The 19,173-nt window shown below is 39.4% G+C and overlaps 1 protein-coding gene across 2 annotated transcripts in view; it reads left to right on the top strand.

The window, feature by feature from the left end:
* Positions 1-18,090, top strand: part of pappaa (pregnancy-associated plasma protein A, pappalysin 1a) — a 109,644-nt gene extending 91,554 nt beyond the window's left edge. For both annotated transcript variants that reach the window (XM_028463090.1, XM_028463089.1), the window contains exon 22: positions 16,934-18,090. In XM_028463090.1, the coding sequence (XP_028318891.1) occupies positions 16,934-17,038 (105 nt within the window). In that variant the 3' untranslated portion in view covers positions 17,039-18,090. The remainder of the gene's footprint in view (positions 1-16,933) is intronic.
* Positions 18,091-19,173: the final 1,083 nt, after the last annotated feature.

Here is a 19,173-nt window from a genome sequence, read left to right as displayed (position 1 = left end):
ATGGGTTCCAGACCCCAAGATTGAAAAACACTGATTTAGTGGCTCCTGAATAGATTTAGTTCTATAGTTTTTATGACTTCCAGTCATCTCACGCCGGGTGTGGGACCAAGACTGTCACTTTATTTGTTAATTTTCCACTCTCTCTCTCTTAAGTAGTACCATCATGTACCCCTACTACTATTTATTTTTATGTATATTTTCAGTTTGTAAACATTTTGACATGAAATTATTGCTTTAAATATGTATTCTTCTTGATGACATGTTCTTGTATTCATAAAAAAAAAAAAAAAAAAAGCTTTAGCATTGATTTAATTTCACGTATAATTTCAAGAAACTGGAATGATTTGCTTTTGTACTTTAATGGTGACAAAGGTGTCAGATGTGTGGTGTGGTATTCTAAAGTCAATATTATCAGAAATTTGGAAAGTAATCTTCTGGGAAGTGACTTCACTTCTTAAGTGGTTTTGCTGCTGTTGATTGACACTATCTCATCTTTATTTTCCGACCCTGTTTTCGGTGCAGAGGCTTAAGCCAGATCTTGCATAACCAACAGACCCCCACAGGAGGACAAACTCTATTAAATACCAGCAGCAACAGGAGGTCAAACTGGATAAGAAAAGAGAAAGTCATGGATATTTGTTGTCAGAGCGTGTTGAGTTGTCTGGATTTTTAAGTGATGACCTACGAATTATATGGTTTGGATCCTTTGGGTCTTTAAAGAAAAATGCTAAACCAAACGGATGAAAAGTATAGTATTAAACATTGTTTGCTTTGGAAACGAATGTCCATTAAATTAGAAATCAAAGCCGACGCCTTATATTTTGGTGGCTTTCATTTTGGCAAAATGGTTCCATTGGACATCCAACCTTTGTTCCAAACAATTCAAGTAATTATCCTTTGAATTGAGAAAAATCTACAGCTTGTTTTCCTATTTTCGTGCCTACTTTCTCTGCAGCCTATTTGAATACTTATTGGTCCTTCCTCCTTGGTGTTAGTGTGGTCTTTTCCTCTCAGTACCATGGGCTGCCCGGGGCTTGCAAGCGACAGTGAAAGTTTGTTTATTTTGACTCTCTTTTCCCTGCAGGGGCTCAGCCTGCCAGCTGCTATTAATCAAACGTAGACACACCTCTCGCCCTCTTTTGGGGGGGAAAGTGCACGACTGATAAAGCCCCTAAATAAACAAAATATTCTTCCTTTCATACAACGATATAAATCCATTCACAATTGATATGGAGTCCTGCTTTCTTTGCCGTTGTTTAAATTCATTAAAGATAACAAAATGTAACACTTGCACGCTTGAATGTTGCTCATATAATGCAGCTAATACTTAAACTTGTTAGTATTGGGATAAAGTAGCATTTTGGACAGCATTAAATGGTTTATGTACATGTTTTGCAGAGGTGTAAAGAGTACTGATATATCCTACTCAAGTAGAAGTAGGTACACTTGATTGAAATTGTACTCAAGTACAAGTAAGTCATACATAAAATACTCAAGTACAAATAAAAAGTAGCTCAATTAAATAGTACTGAAAGTAAATTATCAGGCTCTAAGTATAGCTACATTTATTAACTCTAAAACTGTGAAAATCAGCGGCATTCAGTGCTATTTTGGCACAATACATTACGTTTAATCTGATTGGTCGGCTATGATGTGATGCATTTGATTGTTGTCGGGTCAATTCATTTTCTTTGGTTTCACAATGTCCGTTGATCATTTTAAAATAAAAATATACATAATTTACTCAGTAAGTATTGGGTGCAGAAATGTAACAAATGACTTGCTTCTTTTAAAACATAATTAAGTACAAGTAAATTTACTGATTTATACTCAAAAAAGTACAAGTACCCATAAAAGCAACTCAATTACAGTAGCATGAGTACTTGTAATCCGGTACTTTCATCTCTGCTATTTTGGGTGTGGATTTTTAAGCATCAGCAAACACAAAGGGGACTTATTTTTAGGCTAATGTTGTTTAAAATCCAATGACAGATTTTGTACACATGTTGACCATCTACTGTACTAGTAAGTTGATTATTGTAAATGATAAACTCACGTGTAGGCTGCATAGGCTGTGTGGCACTGTCAGTTTGTAGAAAGATCTGTTTACCTTCCCTTAGACCACAGCCTTTAAATCATACAATTAAACCTGACCAATTATATCATTAACACAGGGAAGTTCATCCTATTCTGGAGTTCTGAGAATGTTATCAAGCCACCAGAAACTCAAATTGGGTTCAAACTACAATTGGACCCTTGGGTGCTATTCTGCAGTTCTCCTGGCTTAAGTTTTAAACATTTACATTCTCCCGTTCGATATGAAATAATAATTCTGTAATAGTCTGAAATCACCAGGAGTAAGAAGTTATAAAACACTAAACGATCACAATGGTATGTGAAATGAAAATTGGGCCAAATGGAAAACACATGTTTATCCTGTTTGCCTGTTTGCTAATGGCTGCTGCTTTCTCATTTATTCATTTTTTTCTGTTTTTGTTGAGCTGGCCGTTATGAAACAACAACATTTGAGATAAACCATCCTTTTCTAATTGCATTGAATCTAGACTTTTCTTTCTTAGCCTGATGATCTAGCCTGCAAGCAACTGCCAGCACCACTCTTTACTAACACACTGATCTAACTGTAGTCCTGGTTCCCTGGGGCGCGTCTTCGCTGAGCGTGCCGCTGGCGCGGTGGGCCCGGCCGCCCCCTCCTCCTCCTCCTCCTCGGGGGCTCATTTGGGGGACCGCAGGGGCCGGTTTGTGTAGCTTCGGGGGGAGGGAAGGGTGAGTTGTGAGGCCTCGCCCACGCTGGGGCCTCCCCTGGGCCGTGCTAGGTGGTTGTGTGTGGGGGCGCGGCTGGTGGCTCCTGCCCTGGCGGATCCGCGTCGGGGTGGTTGGTCTGCTGGCTGGGGGCGCCGGGCCCCGTGGGTGCCGTGTCTGGGCGGGGGTGCCCCGGGGGTGGGTCTCTGGGTTCGGCGTCTTGGTGTGCGCCCTCCCACCATGTGCCCGGGGACGGGCTGCGGCTCGGCGAGGTGCCGCGCCGCCTTGGGCGGGGTGGGGCTGTTGGCTGGGGCCTGTTGTCTTCCGGGCTGTGCTGGCGTCGGGGGTGTCTCATGTCGGCGCGGGGGTGATTGGGGGTGGTCTCTGTGGGTGGGGGGGGGCTCTGCTGGCGGCATTGATGTGGGGTTGCGGTGCCTGGCTGGGGGAGCATCAAGGGCGGGCGGCATCAAGGAAAGGCGATCTGGCACGCTCTGGGGTGCTTGGTCGGTGCGCCTGGGGGCCCGCGGGGCAGCTTGCAGCATCCCCTTGGTGCCCTCGGCGACTATGGGCGTGGTTGTCATCCCTGGGGGCGCTGCTCTCGGTGCTGCTTCCGTTCCGGGTCCTTCTGGCCTGGGGTCCGGACCCTGCTGGCTCTGGGCCCACCGGCGGGCGCCCGCCGGCTGCCCGTTCCGCGCGGCTCTGGCTGTCTGCTGGGCGGGGGCCTTGGCTCCTCTGCTGGGGTCTCGGGCGGGGGGCTCTCTGGGCCCTTCCCTCGGGGGGTTGGGTGCTTGGGTGTGGGTGGGTGGGGGGGGCTGGATGCTGGCGAGGGGCCTTGGGGTTGGGGGTTGGGGTCGGTGGGGGGATGCGCTGGGTGCTCGGCTGCTTGGGGCTTCCTCGGATGTGTGTGTGGGGGGCGGTGGCTGCCTCTCGGCCTGGGATCTTGGGGGCATCTGGGGGGTTGCTCGGCCGCGGGGGGGTTGCCTGGGGCTCCCTGGCCTCCGCTCTTTCTGCTGGCCTGGCTGCATCTGCGGGCCCAGGGCAGTTCCTGGGTTTGCAGTAGCGTTTTTTATTCTTCCCCACCTTTTCTATTTCCTGCCTTGAGTCTCTCCTCCCTGCTCCATTTCCCCTCCCCTTCCCCCTCCTCCTCCCCTTAGGCGTAACACTGCTCTCCCTTTTTATATCCTCCCTATAATAAAAGATTTCTTACCCTTCCTTAGGGAGGGCTGGTGATGGTCACAATTAAGCAATAAAATAAATCAATGTATTTTATTGCAATAACAAAATATGCATTGCTGTCTCATAATGATTGAACTTCCTGTAGTGTTGACCTTTGACAGCATGTGCAGACAAAAAAAAAAAAAAAAAGAGATAAACCATGTATTTATATCACTCTCTGAGGGAAACCCTTTGTCCAAAACTTCCACAATTCTGTTTCATAACCGGACGTACAAAGATGACATTAAACGCACCTCATCAAACAGTTGATATTAAAACAAATCACCTCATCCTCCCCTGTTGATCATATGACATCAATATTTCACTGCAGTATGTGTACACCTGTCCGCTGAGGCACGCCACACAACATGCTGAAATGTAGCCGCAAAAAACAGCTCAAATGGTAGATTTGTAACTAATTATTTCAGATTATTAACACTGGAAGGTGCTTTTTAATCAGGTAACCAACCACAAACAAACAAACAAAACAATAAAGACAAAAAAACTATTGGAATCCAGTTGTATCTCTTCTTTTCCTGCTTGTGGCATTGTGACGTAGAAATGTTGAAGAAGTGTGAAGTTTGTGTAAAGCACCACAAAAGGTAGATAAAGTTTCAAATAAATGTATTTAAGAGGAATGAATAAGGCAGAACTTGTGCTGATGTTTGATTTGCTATCTCTGTTAGTAAGGTCAGGGTTGCCAGTTTGGACGTTTCTCTACCCTTTTGGCAAAGTCATTTAGTAACTAAGCCAAATCCATGGAATTGTTGTGTTTAATAATTTTGTGTGCTTATAGAGCAATTTTAGTGTGTTTTTAATAATTCGGTTACAGGAAATGATGATTTGTATCTGGCAACACTAGCTGTGAAGGTATGGTATTCAGGCTTTTCTACTCAAAACAAACATTTATTTAATCATTTTAAATCTGCAAATCAAATCAATCATTCAAATAAACATCAGGGGTCGAAATCTTACTTCAACTTAAAGAGATTTACTAAATAGATTGTGTAAAAGTAAGGGTTGGGGTCAATTATAATTGCATTCACGTGATTAATAACTGGAAAAAAATGTTGCTATTGTAATTGTAATTTAGTTCAGATAACATACTTTGTAATTGTAATTGACATGGAAAATACATAAAAACTATAGTTTGCAATTTAATTAAACACAAACCTGGAGAACCACATTATAATCTTGATTACAACACGCTAAGTTAAGTAAGTTTATTTCAGCCTGGCTACGTGTGCCCTCTTGTGACAGAGGTGGATATTACCGCGTCAGACCAATCCCAATCACGGAGAAACTGTAGAGCTGGGATGGGCAACTCTATTATAGCGGGGGCCACAAACATGTGATCGCATCTGATTTTAGGGCCACATGAGGTCAACATTTAGAGTAATGACAATTCAGAGCATTAATACAGGGGTAAACAAGGGTTTTGTGTTTTTTGGTCATTTGTCTTTATGTATATTATTGTTAATTTTTGTGTTCTCATTGTAATTTTGTGTATTTTTCTGTCATTTTCTGCGTTTTTGTTCTTGATTTGTGTGTTTTTGGGGTCGTTTTCTGTGTTTTTGTTGTTGCTTTCTGTATTTTCCGGTCATTTTTTGTTAATTTTGTTCACAGTTTGTGTGTCTTTGGAGCTATTCTGTAATTTGTTTATGTTTTTGTTTGTTTAAGTGGTTGCTTTGTGTGTTTTTGTTGCGTAATTTTGTGTTTTTAGAATTTTGGGAGTTTTTTTTCTATATATTGTTGGGCTTTATATTGATATTTGCTTAGGGGGCTGCAAAAAATTTGACTGAGGGCCACATGTGGCCCCCCGCCCACCAGTTACCCATGTCTGCTGTAGAGCAATTTACGTCACAATTGAAAAATAATTCTTTAAATACCAAAAACAACACATTCGCTGCAGTAAAATCATCAAGTAAATAATGCAGGAATTAATGCTTGAATTAGTGAGATAATAAACGGAGAACAAACAGACACTCTGTGGAGTTTTACTTTCACTTTTACCTTGTCCGTGAATCTGATGCTGCGTTCATACAGCTCAGCCTACATCATAAAGTGGACTATATTTGTATTTTATATTATAGGGTCTGACGCACACAGGCTTTATCAGCTGACTAATGTAAGTGAGTCCATCAGATAAAAATCTCTGTTTCCTCTAGGATGTCATTGGGTAAATGAAAGGATAAATATTCTCTCTCCTGTTAGTGTCACATCAGATTAATACAAAGACGTGTTCACAGAATGATCCTCCTTTTATTGGACAGGTCATTTTTTTCTAAGAGATCTGATTGGTCAGGGGGTGGGACTTTAGTACTCGCTCAGCTCTTATCCAGAACAAAACCTGGTCCTGACCAGGTTAGTCGTTCAGCCTAGGTTACCATTAGCCAGCTTTGTAGTATAGCACACACTGATTAAATCCTGGAAGTTTAGTGCGATAAGAGGAAATCTAGCTTTGTAGTATAGGCCCTTAATGATTGCTATCTTAACTTTATAGATACAGTAATCTTTATGTATTAAAGTTTCATTGTAATAGTAGATGACATAAGGGAAATGTGTAATGTGCATTAAAGAGTTCTGGATGACTTGTTGTGTATTGTTCTACCACAGGAACTTTGAAAGAGAAAGGACTGGCTGCACGTAAGGTCACCACAGGATCTCCCCCTAATAGTTGCAAGCTGTTGGCAGGATTTGCAGAGGCAGAGAGGAAAGGAAGCCAGGGTGCCGAGTAGGCTTTTTTTTTTTTTTGAGGGTTCCCTATGCCAGACCCTTTTTGTAGCCCCCCATCTTGTTTTGAAGGAATTCCTACTTTGGACGTAGTTGTTTTTTTTAAGATTGCTTTTTTCTTTTTTTTTTATGAATGTGCCTGTATGTTTTTCTGTCGGTGCTTAGCTCTTGGGTAACTGCTGTGATCCCTCCCATTCCCTTAGCCCTGTTTTTAACCCCCAGTCACACTCAAGTACTGTTTGCCTATAATACATGACTTGCTATGTGTAGTTAAGAAAAAGCCCCATCACCTTTGAACTATTACATTGTTTTCTTGGTGAAAGTTGAATAGAATTTAAAGCCAATAGCTGCGTTTCCATTACCCTTGGAAATGCGCAAAATCAAAATAGCGCAATAAAAACTGGTAATGGAAACTTGAGAATTTTGAAAAAACACTCAAATATTGCTAAAAAGGTTTCACACTTTCATGAGAAGGTATTTCAGACGTTTCAATATTGAAATGTGTCGCAAAAGCGCGATGGAAACACCCGCAAATACGTGTCACAGAATGTGATGTACCTGGTCACATGACCACTTCTCTCCGAGTGTACCGGACCTGGGACATTTTTTAGCATTGTACTTTAAAATTATTACTGCCACATTAGACGTGAAACAACAAAGGAATGCAGAGTTTTATAAGGAGGTTCTGACCGTCCGTCATTCTGCAGCAAAGTCTCGCGGGATGAGATTTCACAGGAGTTACAAGGCTTCTGCCCAAAACAACTTTCAATCCAAACACGTTCAAAGCGCAATTATACTTCGTCAATTTTTTGGAAATATTGCTTTTATTTTGCAAAAATCTGTAATGGAAACTCAGCTAATCATAAAAAAAATTGGCAATAATTATGTTGAATATGAAGTTTTTTTTGCAGGTTAACATTAAACAAAACTAAGTGTCAGCCTTGCTACTTTCCTACTGTTTTTATGTGTTGGAAAAGAGTGCTTCGAACAGAATGTATTAAAGGCCTGTGAGAGGGCGGTAGGATCATTTAAAAGGAATAGGACTTTTTTCTACAGCTGAGTAAAGGTAGTTATACACCAGGAGGGCACGTTCCCTGTAGTTTTTAGGGCTTTTGGCTGCTGTGTGACATCAAGTCTTTGTACTTATTTGACCAAACTCATTTATGGGTTTTCCTACCCCAACTTTGCTCTTTCCTTCCAGAATGTTTGGTACTTATACTTTCCCAAATACTGTACACTTCACCCAGGTTTTGTGCTTACAGCTACTAAGGAGTTCTTGCCCCATAAGTTTTTAATATAAAATGTGGGAGATGAAAATAAAGGGGGAAAAACACTAAACCTCAAGAAGCAGAAGTCATGATGACTTTTTTGTCCAAACTTCTCTATATAATTATTCTTTTTTTTTCTCTCTTTTCTTCTCTATATAATTTGGATGAAACCATTGTCTATGCCATTGTCTATATCTTCACATTTTTGTCGAGCTCTTATTTGCAAAGCAGAATATTAATGCACAATGTTGGCATTCGATTTTGCATTAATCAAATATACTCAGAGAAATAAACTCCGTTTAACTTTTTATTAAAGCCCAAACTCCATCCTTCAGCAGTCCTACTAATCAGATACAGAATCTAGTTAAGTTGATCAAGATAGTTTGGATAGTGAATAGTGTAGTTTATTTCAGAAAGAATGTTGCAGATTGAGCTGCTGGACTGACAGGAGGAAGGAAAAGCCAAGAAGATTTATGGATGTATAGGAGGATAAGAAGAACTTAATGTGTAATTTAGTTATGCTAAATAAATGTACAAGCAAAATAAAAGCTGAAATTGGAAGCAGGTTATGGTTTCTCCAAATAAGAACAGTAAGTCAAAGAAGGAAACAAAAAAAAAAAAAAAAAAAAAAAAAAACTTTAGACAGAATTAGAACTGGAGATTAACTGCACAGTAGGGGCCACAAACATGTGATTGACTTATCCGAGGGCCACATTATCAACATTCATGTCAGCATTTAGAATAATGACCAACCTGAGCATTAGCACAAGATTTATTTTTGTTGTCATTTTGCCTTTTTGGAATCAATTTTGTGTATTTTGTAGTTGTTTCATATACTTTTTTTTTGTTATTTTTATAGTTAGAGTCATTTTGTGTATTTTTGTTGACCTATTGTGTTTTTTATTGATATTTTGTGTATTTTTTAAATAATTTTGTGTGTTTTTGGAGTCATTTTGTGCGTTACCTTTGGGGGCTGCATAAAATTAGAGTGAGTGCTATGGCCACCAGTTGCCCATGTCTGCTGTAAAGGCTGAACAAATAGAAAGGTGCACTTTGACTAAAATGTTAGATTTTACCTAAGTTTTTTTTCCTTTTAAGCTTTAGATTATTCCTCACATGCACACAACTGAGTCTGTTGCAAACGCTGGTTACTAAATCAAGGAACTCTCCGGGTACCTATAAAATATGCTGTGTTACAAGGCCCCTTGATATGTTTTTGAGGTTGATAAATATATTTACAGCTTTAAATTCACCCTAATAGCCTCAATTATTTGCTAATGAACAGTGTGGCATACATTGCTACATCAGCCAGTTCCATTGTTCACCCACCCCTGTTCCCCTTACACCACCTTCTCATTCTTTTTTTAATCTCAGCTGACATGCACATGCACCACACACAAAAATGTAGTGAGGAACTCGGTGTTATTTTGACCTGTTCCTGAGATGGAAGGATGGGGCGTTGACAGGGTCTGAGTTCTTCACAAGAGCTTTCATGTTGCTGTTAGTGGGTGTCCTTGCTCAGCTTTCCCTTTGCTCTGAGACACGGGGCTGCACGAGGGCCTCCAGGCCCGCAAGGCCAGTCAGTCCCATTTCCCAGCCACCCTCAGAGAACCTTAAGTCAGGGCCAGATGTAGCAGCTGGCCCAGCCACCGTGGGGGTCAAGGTCAAACTGAACCATGTCAAATTTGCCACCCACTATCATCCTCAAGATAGAGAGATAAATACAAGTGGCCTTGGAAGGGAAGTGCAGTGGAGAGAAATGGGCACCAGAGGTGTAAAGAGTACTGATATATCCTACTGAAGTAGAAGTACTGTTACTTGAATGAAATCAAACACAAGTAAAAGTAAATCATACATAAAATACTCAATTACTCAAAAAGTAGTTCAATTAAATGATACTTAAAGTAAAAGTTACTTTCACCCACCACCTTTATTTTTGGTAATAAATCTTGCCACGGTTCCCTTGCACACAGTAAATATCACATGTATAAACTTAAAGGTCCAGTATTATACTATTTATCACACGTCTCTAATTGTTCTAAGAACCCCAACAACATCGTTTTTGCCCCCTGAAAAGTCACTTTCAGAGCATTCCTAAAACAGGCTGTTTTTTTGGGACTTCATGCATATGCGTGAGTAGGCATAAACACACACACTGCTCCTCCAGCGTGTGTGTTTATCCAACCGCTGCACCGCATTGGCTCAAAAACACATCAGATCATTCCATGAAAGCAATACAAGGAGGTATAACGGCTACTAAAACTGGAACTGATTGTAACCACTTGCTCTGCGCCGCAGGGAAGTAAACGCTCAACTATCAGCTGTTTCAAACACTCACATGAGCTGCTACACCGCTTTCTTGTCATCTTCACCTCTTCTGGTCACAGGAATAGGCCATTTAAGACGACAGTTCATTGTTTTGTCCAACCGCTGCGTCGCATTGGGTCACAACCATGTCTAATAATTCCATAAAGGCGATATAACGGCTACTTAAAGTTAAAGTGATTGTAAGCACTGTTCGGTTTATCTATATACTAGATTATCTATACACTGAACGTAAAGATATTAACTGTAATATCAACCTGCCTTTGCTATGTTTGCTACTCATTTCTCAATAAACCTCTTTATTCACGCGTCTCTCAATCCAACCAATTTACCACAGATTGTAGAGCCCACAGGTGCTAGTTTTTTATAAAAGGGGCGGGGCTAACAATGCTTGTTTGTGGCACAAGATTAGCCCAAAATTGTCACATGATCATGTTCTCAGCCAATAGCAAAAATTAGTGTTAATAGCCTGGTTTCAACTCGTAGAGGGCAGTTACTCTGACATTTTGCAACAAATTATGCCAAATTGAAATACTTTGACTAAAATATTGAGAGTTGGACCAGGATCAATCAACAGCGCTACTTCATACCCAAATACATTTGTATTCAGAAGGAAAAAAATGGTTTTGGGGTATAGTTACTCTTTAAAAAGGAAGAGAGAAGATCTTGCACAATTGGAACCTAATTTATAAAATAAGACCAATTCAAAATAAAACAGATTCTTAGGCTTTAAGTGTAGCTACATTTATGAGCTCTAAAACAGTGCCATGTCAAATGTGCCATATGGGTGACAACATAACAGGTGGAAACCACAACCTGAACCCAAAACAGTGGCTGCACATTGATCAGAAAAGACACGATTAATGACATATGGATTATGTGCTTTCATAAACAGCTGACCTGAGGTCATAATAATCACAAAAAATTGTAATTTACTCAGTAACGGTTAGATATAGAAATGTAATTAATGACTTTACTTCTTTTAACACATAATTAAGTACAACTAAAATTACTGATTTAGAAATATACTCAGAAAAGTACAAGTACCCATAAAAGCAACTCAATTACAATAACGTGAGGACTTGTAATCACTAAACAGTTACTTTCACCTCTGTGAAACCAGAGGTAAAGTCATTAATGCAGGAGCCCCATTTTCTTGGCTTCAGACACAGCATGAAACACTGCTCAATCAAAATAGTTGTTTCTGAAGTGTTTCTGTGCTTGTAAATTTGACACATGTATGCCTCGATCTCTGCAAGTGGACTGAAAGTATAGACTCCGTCGAGTTACTCACAAACAACTTTTTACTACCTCTTCCCAGGAGAGTGTGCGTCACTGCTCCTCAGTGTTCCCTCATGTCATTCCACAGGTTTGCCGTCTATAAATCCTCAAATCTCACTAACTACCTACCAGCCCCGTTGCCTGTTGGATTCATTTACAACACACTATAATGTTTGACATTTAGCGTCATTTTTTACACAAAGCTACATGAGTAACTCCCTTTGCGATGACAGCTCTTGCGTCCTTCTTCCGAAGTAGGCTGTAGAACTTTCCTCTTTTTTCTTTACCTTCAGGTAACAATCACCCGGTTGGAATATCTTATCAAAACAAAGAACATTAGTTTTAGGTAAGGTAAGTCAAAGTGCGTGTACAAAAGGCAATTAATCTATGTTTTATTGTCTCTATCGATATAAATGATGTTGAATGTGATGTGAGTGGGATACTGTATATTTCTATTTGCAAAGGCTCAGACAGTTGTTGCATGATCTAATAACTATTTTTGTGGAGTACAGTGGGTACACAAAGTATTCAGACCCCTTTAAATTTTTCACTTTTTGTTTCATTGCAGCCATTTTCTAAAATCAAAAAAGTTCATTTTGTTTCTCATTAATGAACACTCAGCACCCCATCTGGACAGAAAAAACAGAAATGTAGACATTTTTGCAAATTTATTAAAAAAGAAAAACTGAAATATCACATGGTCATAAATATTCAGACCTTTTGCTCAGTATTGAGTAGAAGCACCCTTTTGAGCTAGTACAGCCATGAGTCTTCTTGGGAATGATGCAACAAGTTTTTCACACCTGGATTTTTGGATCCTCTGCCATTATTCCTTGCAGATACTCTCCAGTTCTTTCAGGCTGGATGGTGAACGTTGGTAGACAGCCATTTTCAGGTCTCTCCAGAGATGCTCCATTGGGTTTAGGTCAGGGCTCTGGCTGGACCGGTAAAAAATGGTCACAGAGTTGTTCCGAAGCCACTCCTTTGTTATTTTAGCTGTGTGCTTAGGTCATTGTCTTGTTGGAAAGTGAACCTTCGGCCCAGTCGGAGGTCCTGAGCACTTGGGAAGAGGTTTTCTTCCAGGACATCTCTGTACTTGGCCGCATTCATCTCTCCTTCAGTTGCAATCAGTCGCCCTGTCCCTGTAGCTGAAAAACACCCCCCATAGCATGATGCTGCCACCACCATGTTTCACTGTTGTGGTTTGTATTGGGCAGGTAATGAGCAGTGCCTGATTTTCTCCACACATACTGCTTAGAATTAATGCCAAAAAGTTCAATCTTGGTCTCATCAGACCAGAGAATCTTACTTCTCATAGTCTGGGAGTCCTTCATGTGTTTTTTGTCAAACTCTATGCGGGCTTCCATATGTCTTGCACTGAGGAGAGGCTTCCGTCAGGCCACTCTGCCATAAAGCCCCGACTGGTGGAGGACTGCACTGATAGTTGACTTTGTGGAACTTTCTGCCCTCTCCCTACTGCATCTCTGGAGCTCAGCCCCAGTGATCTTTGGGTTGTTCCTTACCTCTCTCACCAAGGCTTCTCCCACGATTGTTCAGTTTGGGCTGAACGGCCAGGTCTAGGAAGAGTTCTGGTGGTCCCACACTTCTTCTTATGGAGGTCACTGTGCTCTTAGGAACCTTGAGTGCTGCAGAAATTATTTTGTAACCTTGGCCAGATCTGTGCATTGCCACAATTTTGTCTCTGTACTCCTTGGGCAGTTCCTTCGACCTCATGATTCTCATTTGCTCTGACGTGCACTGTGAGCTGTAAGGTCTTGTATAGACAGGTGTTTGCCTTTCCTAATCAAGTCCAATCAGTTCAATTAAACACAGCTGAACTCCAATGAAGGAGCTGAACCATCTCAAGGAGGATCAGAAGAAATGGACAGCATGCAAGTTAAATCTCAGTGTCACAGCAAAGGGTCCGAATACTTATGACTGTGTGGTATTTCAGTTTTTCTTTTTTAATAAATTTGCAAAAAAATCTACATTTCTGTTTTTTTTTTGTCAAGATAGGGTGCTGAGTGTTCATTAATGAGAAATAAAATGAACTTTTTTGGTTTTAGCAAATGGCTGCAATGAAACAAAGAGTGAAAAATTTAAAGGGGTCTGAATACTTTACGTACCCACTGTAAATTTGTCGATACAGATTGCTCTTAACGCAGCCAGTGTTACCACCTCGTCAATTAAGCAAGTATAGAAAAAAAGTCGGACATTATTTGTTTAGCTACATATAAAAAAAATAATTAATGACTTGCATTTTGGGGGTAAAAACAATAGTTTTTTTCATATACAGTATGTACGAGGATTACAGCTATCCATCATTTCCTTCAAACTAACCTCCGTTACATGTGTTTATTTTTTGTGCCAAATTGAAATAATGTTGTTTGAGGTGTTATTAGCATTGTGAAAGTTACAGGTTGGCTCCGAGCTTAGGTACACTTTGTACCCAATACGAAACGAGACAAATAGCTTAATGGGAACCTCACCGAATAAATCTCAAATCTGTTTGATATTTGCAAAAATCTGGTCTTCATTAACTATCAAAAGGAGAAAGAAAGCATGCTGGTCTGTGTGTGTATGCGAATGCATCTGACACTGAGGGAAATAAATGGGAGAGGAACAAAGTATCTACTGGAAAGCTTATACAATAAAAACATTTTATGGAACACTGAACTAAAGTATTTGTAATTAATAACAGTGTTGCTTCCACCACTTTTTTTTGGAGTATATGGTACTTCTATTTAAGAATTTGGACAGGCCTTTGTTTTTCTTGACAATTGAAATATCTATAATATAATACAACAACATCAACTAAACAGACACTTCTATAACTATATAACTTAAAGTTTATATTTGTTGAAACCATCAATAAATATGGATTTACAAGGTGACAATTATCTATTAAAGCCTCCCTCACAAGCTTAGCAAGGCGGTTATTTTCTCTATTTCTATAGAAATATTTTGAAACTATATCTATATCAATGTAAAGACAACAAGTTCATTTATTTTTCTTAATTATTTTGTGTAATAAATTGGTAACAAACCAATTAAAAAGGACAACTATTTAAAAAACAAGAGGGAAACATTTTAAACTACATAACCATGAACATAACAAACCCTGATTATTGTAGTATTTATTTGTCTAAGTAGTTTTGCAGTTCAAGCCTAACCATGGACTAATAAATGTAATTTAAGCTCAACATCTGGACAATGGTGATGTGAATTGTTAAAGTATAACATGAAATAGTGTGAGTTTCCCCTTTTAATCCACTGAAAGTATCTAAAAATTAATTAATTATATCAGCTAGAGAAAAGAGGAAAAGTTGGGCCTTTTTCCTATTTGTCTGTTTGTCTGAGTTGTTGACTTGTATCAAAGTCATCCTGAAGCTTACTTTGTCAATTCCAGTCATCGTGATTTTTTGATTTTTTTTCTAGCAAAGTTCAGTAAAAGCTCATCGTAAGAACCGGGTATTACCGAGGACTACTTGTTTGGTTGTCTCTCATGCGGAAAAATTAAACTTTGACCTAATACGAAGTTAGAAAGCATTTATGTGGTCATGATTTTTGTTTTCTGCTCCTGTTTATAGTTTGGAGGATTGCTTTTTAAACCTCATGGATCAACTTTTTCTGAAATACTCAGACTAGCCCATCTGGTACAAAAAAGCATGCAGATTTACAGTCACGAAAATCCTATAAATTTTCAATTTGATATTTGTTTTGAAATTTTTCTTAATCGTCTTGACCTTTTTACAACTCTTAATGCACTGGGTGGCTGAATATGTATCTGCTATAATTGAAAAATGCAAAACACACATATAGTCCCATGAATCTATTCATGTGTCTAAGTTACTGAAAATCCATGATTAAAATATCTCTACCTGTCAACATACGAAGATTTTTCATTTTTAAACAAAACACTCATGGTACCAGGGCTTTGGAAGTTTTACAGTACCCAAGACTGGAAACACCAGGAATAATTTTTGTCTGTCTGTTTTTGTTTCTAACATATGATCTGGTCACAGTACAGTGAGGATGGGGCTTAATGCAACTAATAGGCCAGTTACATCTATGGCTAGTGTTGTCTTTATTGAATTCAATTTATTACCAGTGTTGGTATTTTGCTTCGTATTCTTATACTGTGTATATTACAAGTCCAGTATTATGCTATTTGTCATTCATCTCCATTTGTTCTAAGAACACCAACAACATAGTATTTGAGGTTTATTTTCCCAATTTTGTCTGTTTTCCAGAGTTTTAGCCCTCTGAAAAGTGACTTTCTGAGCAGTTCTAAAATTAGGCTGTTTTGGGGCCTACTTATGCATATTTATGAGTAGGCGTGTCTGTAGATGCTGACTTCATGCCTCGCTCTTGTCGAGGATGATCACTGATCAGTTATTACAATAGTGATTTGCTTTTGCTATACTCTTGTTATTGTTTTCAGCCAAAAAACTGCACATTACAGTAAAAAAACATGGCTATTTAAGCAGCTATTGTGATTGTGAGTTAGACAAACACTGTTTCAGGGTGTGTGTGTGTGTGTGTGGCAGCAGCAGCAGCGGCAGAGTCAATCAGCTGAGTCAGCTGCTTCAAATACTCACCGGAGCTGCTATGTCGCTGTCTTGTCATCCTCTCCATTACTTATTACAGGAATAGTCCATTCAATTTGATTGTGCACTGTTTTGTCCAACCGCTGTGTCGTGTTGGGTCTCAAACACATGAGATCATCTTAAAGGCAAAACGAGGCGTTATAACGGATACTAAAAATGGAACTGCTCCCTGGGGGCTACACCATGGCTGCCCACTGCTCCTCAGGGAGGGGTTAAATACAGAGAACACATTTCGTGTATGTAGCTTTACATTTATTATATAAGTATAATGTATATTCTATATTAAACCACAGTGTTTGTTTTACCTGTGAGATAGTTTGAGAGGGAGGAGCTCACGTTCTTATATAGAGGAGCCAGGAACGTCAGGAGGAGGAGTTTCCGCTAGATGACTTCAAGTAGCGAGAAAATTCCAACTCGCCCGTTTGGAGCTGACTTTTTACAAAATGTGGAATAACAAGGGAGGGAGGAAACAGAACTTTTTCACCTTTGGCCGTCTGAATGAGGCTAAATGGATCTATATCACTGTAGCAAAACCATTATAAAGTGATTTTTTTCACAATACCACCCCTTTAAGTCTTTCTTCTTCCCACTCTCTTTTGATCAGACATATAACAAATTCTGAGTATACATGGATCTTATATATTATTTTGAACATCTGTTGGAGTTTCCTTGTTTCTTGTTATAAGAAAAAATAATAATTATTGAAAAGTGTATTTAATTGTTTTATTTTCTTTCTTTTAGGTGACTCCATTCCCCATGTCATGTGACATTCGGGACGAGTGCTCCTGTCGGGATCCCAATGCTATCGAGAACAGAAAGGATGCACACGTCCATTTCCTGGGGTGAACATCTTCCAGAGGGACTTTAGTTCAACGTCCCAGGACCGTTTCTCCATCACCTCCCAGCCAGAGTCGTTGAGGCAGACCTCTTCTTGACCCCCACCAATCCCAGCCTCTAATTTTCTGCTCCAGCTGTGTAATTGCATACCTCTACATCCATACTGCTTTCCCTACCAGCTGCAATACTTCCATCTTCACATCGGAAAGTAGAAAAAAAAAAAAGGATGGGGCTTATGGGGATTTACCACAAAGCTTCATTTTCCCCCAAAACAGGGAAAGTAAACCCTGCTATATGCCATCATTTAGAATTTATAAATGTATAGTAAATAAAATTTAAAAATGACAAAAAAAAGGACATTTTTCAAAGAATACCTAAGCAAACAAAAAAAAAAAAGTGACAAAAACATAACCGAGCCTAGATAGCATGCCTTTCGTTGAGTTTTGTGCTGGCTTCATAGTGTCCCTATCAGCGACCTTGCTTTACAATCACATGACCTAACCAAAGGCAAAACAAAAGATGTGAGTTTGGGTTGGCTTTGTTGATGGTTACTGTGTTTTACCAAACAAGAGCTACGAGTTTTGCTTCCTTGCATCTGCATTCAAACTGCTGACCACATTTGTTTCCGTGTGTCCTTCGTTGTAAAGCGTGTACCCTTGTAGACACGTCTGAGGGTAAACAAAGTGTGACCGCCATTATATCTAGATTTAAAGCCCTAAGATCAACTCTAATACAGACCAAATTGTCAACTGTCAATGCTCTTTTGAGACAGAAATTATCTGCTGAACAACATCCTGAATGTGGAATTGAAAGATGCTGGCTTATAGATTTTTTTTTGTTTTTTTGTGCTCCTTTTCTTCTTCTCAGACAGGTTTAGACCATTTGTTCTCTTTCTTGAATGTCCCAAAGGTGACACACTTCAGATATAGGTTAACACAGGGGTTCTCAACCTTGGGGTCGTGAGACACTGGGAGGGGGTCGCCAGATGCCTTCAAGAAAGTAATTTTTTCTTTACACAATTTGAGCCCATACCGTATTTTAACCTATTTTATTTACTTTTTCTTGCCATATTTTTGCTTCTTTTAATGCATTTTTGCTATATTACTCCCATTTTTACCACTTCTCCATCAAATTCCAAATGTTTTCCATTTTCAAGACATTTTCGGCACTTGTAAATCCTTTCCACCACTTTTCTTACCTAATGTTGCGTATGTTGACCCATTATTGTCATTTTTAACCTCTTTTCACCTTATTTTTTACATTTAGCCACATTCACAATTTGTCATGTCCATTATTTGCCAGTTTAAACTAATTGTTCCTTTTAATTGTTCCAATTGCACCACTTTTTCTGTCAGTTTTTTCCCACTCTAATTTGCAACTTTGAACCAATTTCTGTGGTTTTTAGAATCCCATTTCCATCATTTTTGGTCACAGGAATAGTATTTACATCTTTAAGATGACTATATACTATGAAGCAAATAATAATAAACTTCCCTCTCTGGCATCTTTATTTTGGGGGTCGCGGGCTGAAATGGTTGAGAACCACTTTGTTAACAGCACCACTATTTTGGAAAAACAGAACCTTCACCCTCCAAGTTAAACATAAAAAAAAAAACAAACAAACAAACACAGCGATCACGACTCAAAGAATGTCATCCGTAACACCTCACTTTAGGTTGGGGTGGTTTTACTTTCAGTTGGAACTTTGTTTATTTTTTACAGTGTTAAAACTGAAAGTAAAAACCCCTCATTCTGATTTAGAATGTAGTCAAATGCTTGTCAGGCGTCTGTGGCTTCTATTGATTGCACAGACACAACACAGGAGTGCAGAAGTGAAGAGAGATCACATATGCTTCCCAACACACAGACACACAAACACACACCCTTCCCATTCATCGGGGTCTAGACTGACGTGAAAATGACATTTGGATGTATTTGTCAACAGAGCATTTTGCAGACACGATATGATCACAGCTCCTTCAGACTCTACGCTTTAAGTACTTTAATATTCTCCTCAGAGCAAAGTGCACTTGGTTATTCTGGTTGGCACATTTCAGTATTGTGAACTTGGGTGTTTTATTCCCACCAAATAACTTTGTTGGCTGCTACAATAACATTTTTTTTTGGTCGCTCTCCGTCCTAGA

The sequence above is a fragment of the Gouania willdenowi genome, chromosome 12 (assembly GCF_900634775.1).
Source record: "Gouania willdenowi chromosome 12, fGouWil2.1, whole genome shotgun sequence".
Classification (NCBI taxonomy): domain Eukaryota; kingdom Metazoa; phylum Chordata; class Actinopteri; order Blenniiformes; family Gobiesocidae; genus Gouania; species Gouania willdenowi.
This window is presented reverse-complemented; position numbering and strand designations above follow the sequence as displayed.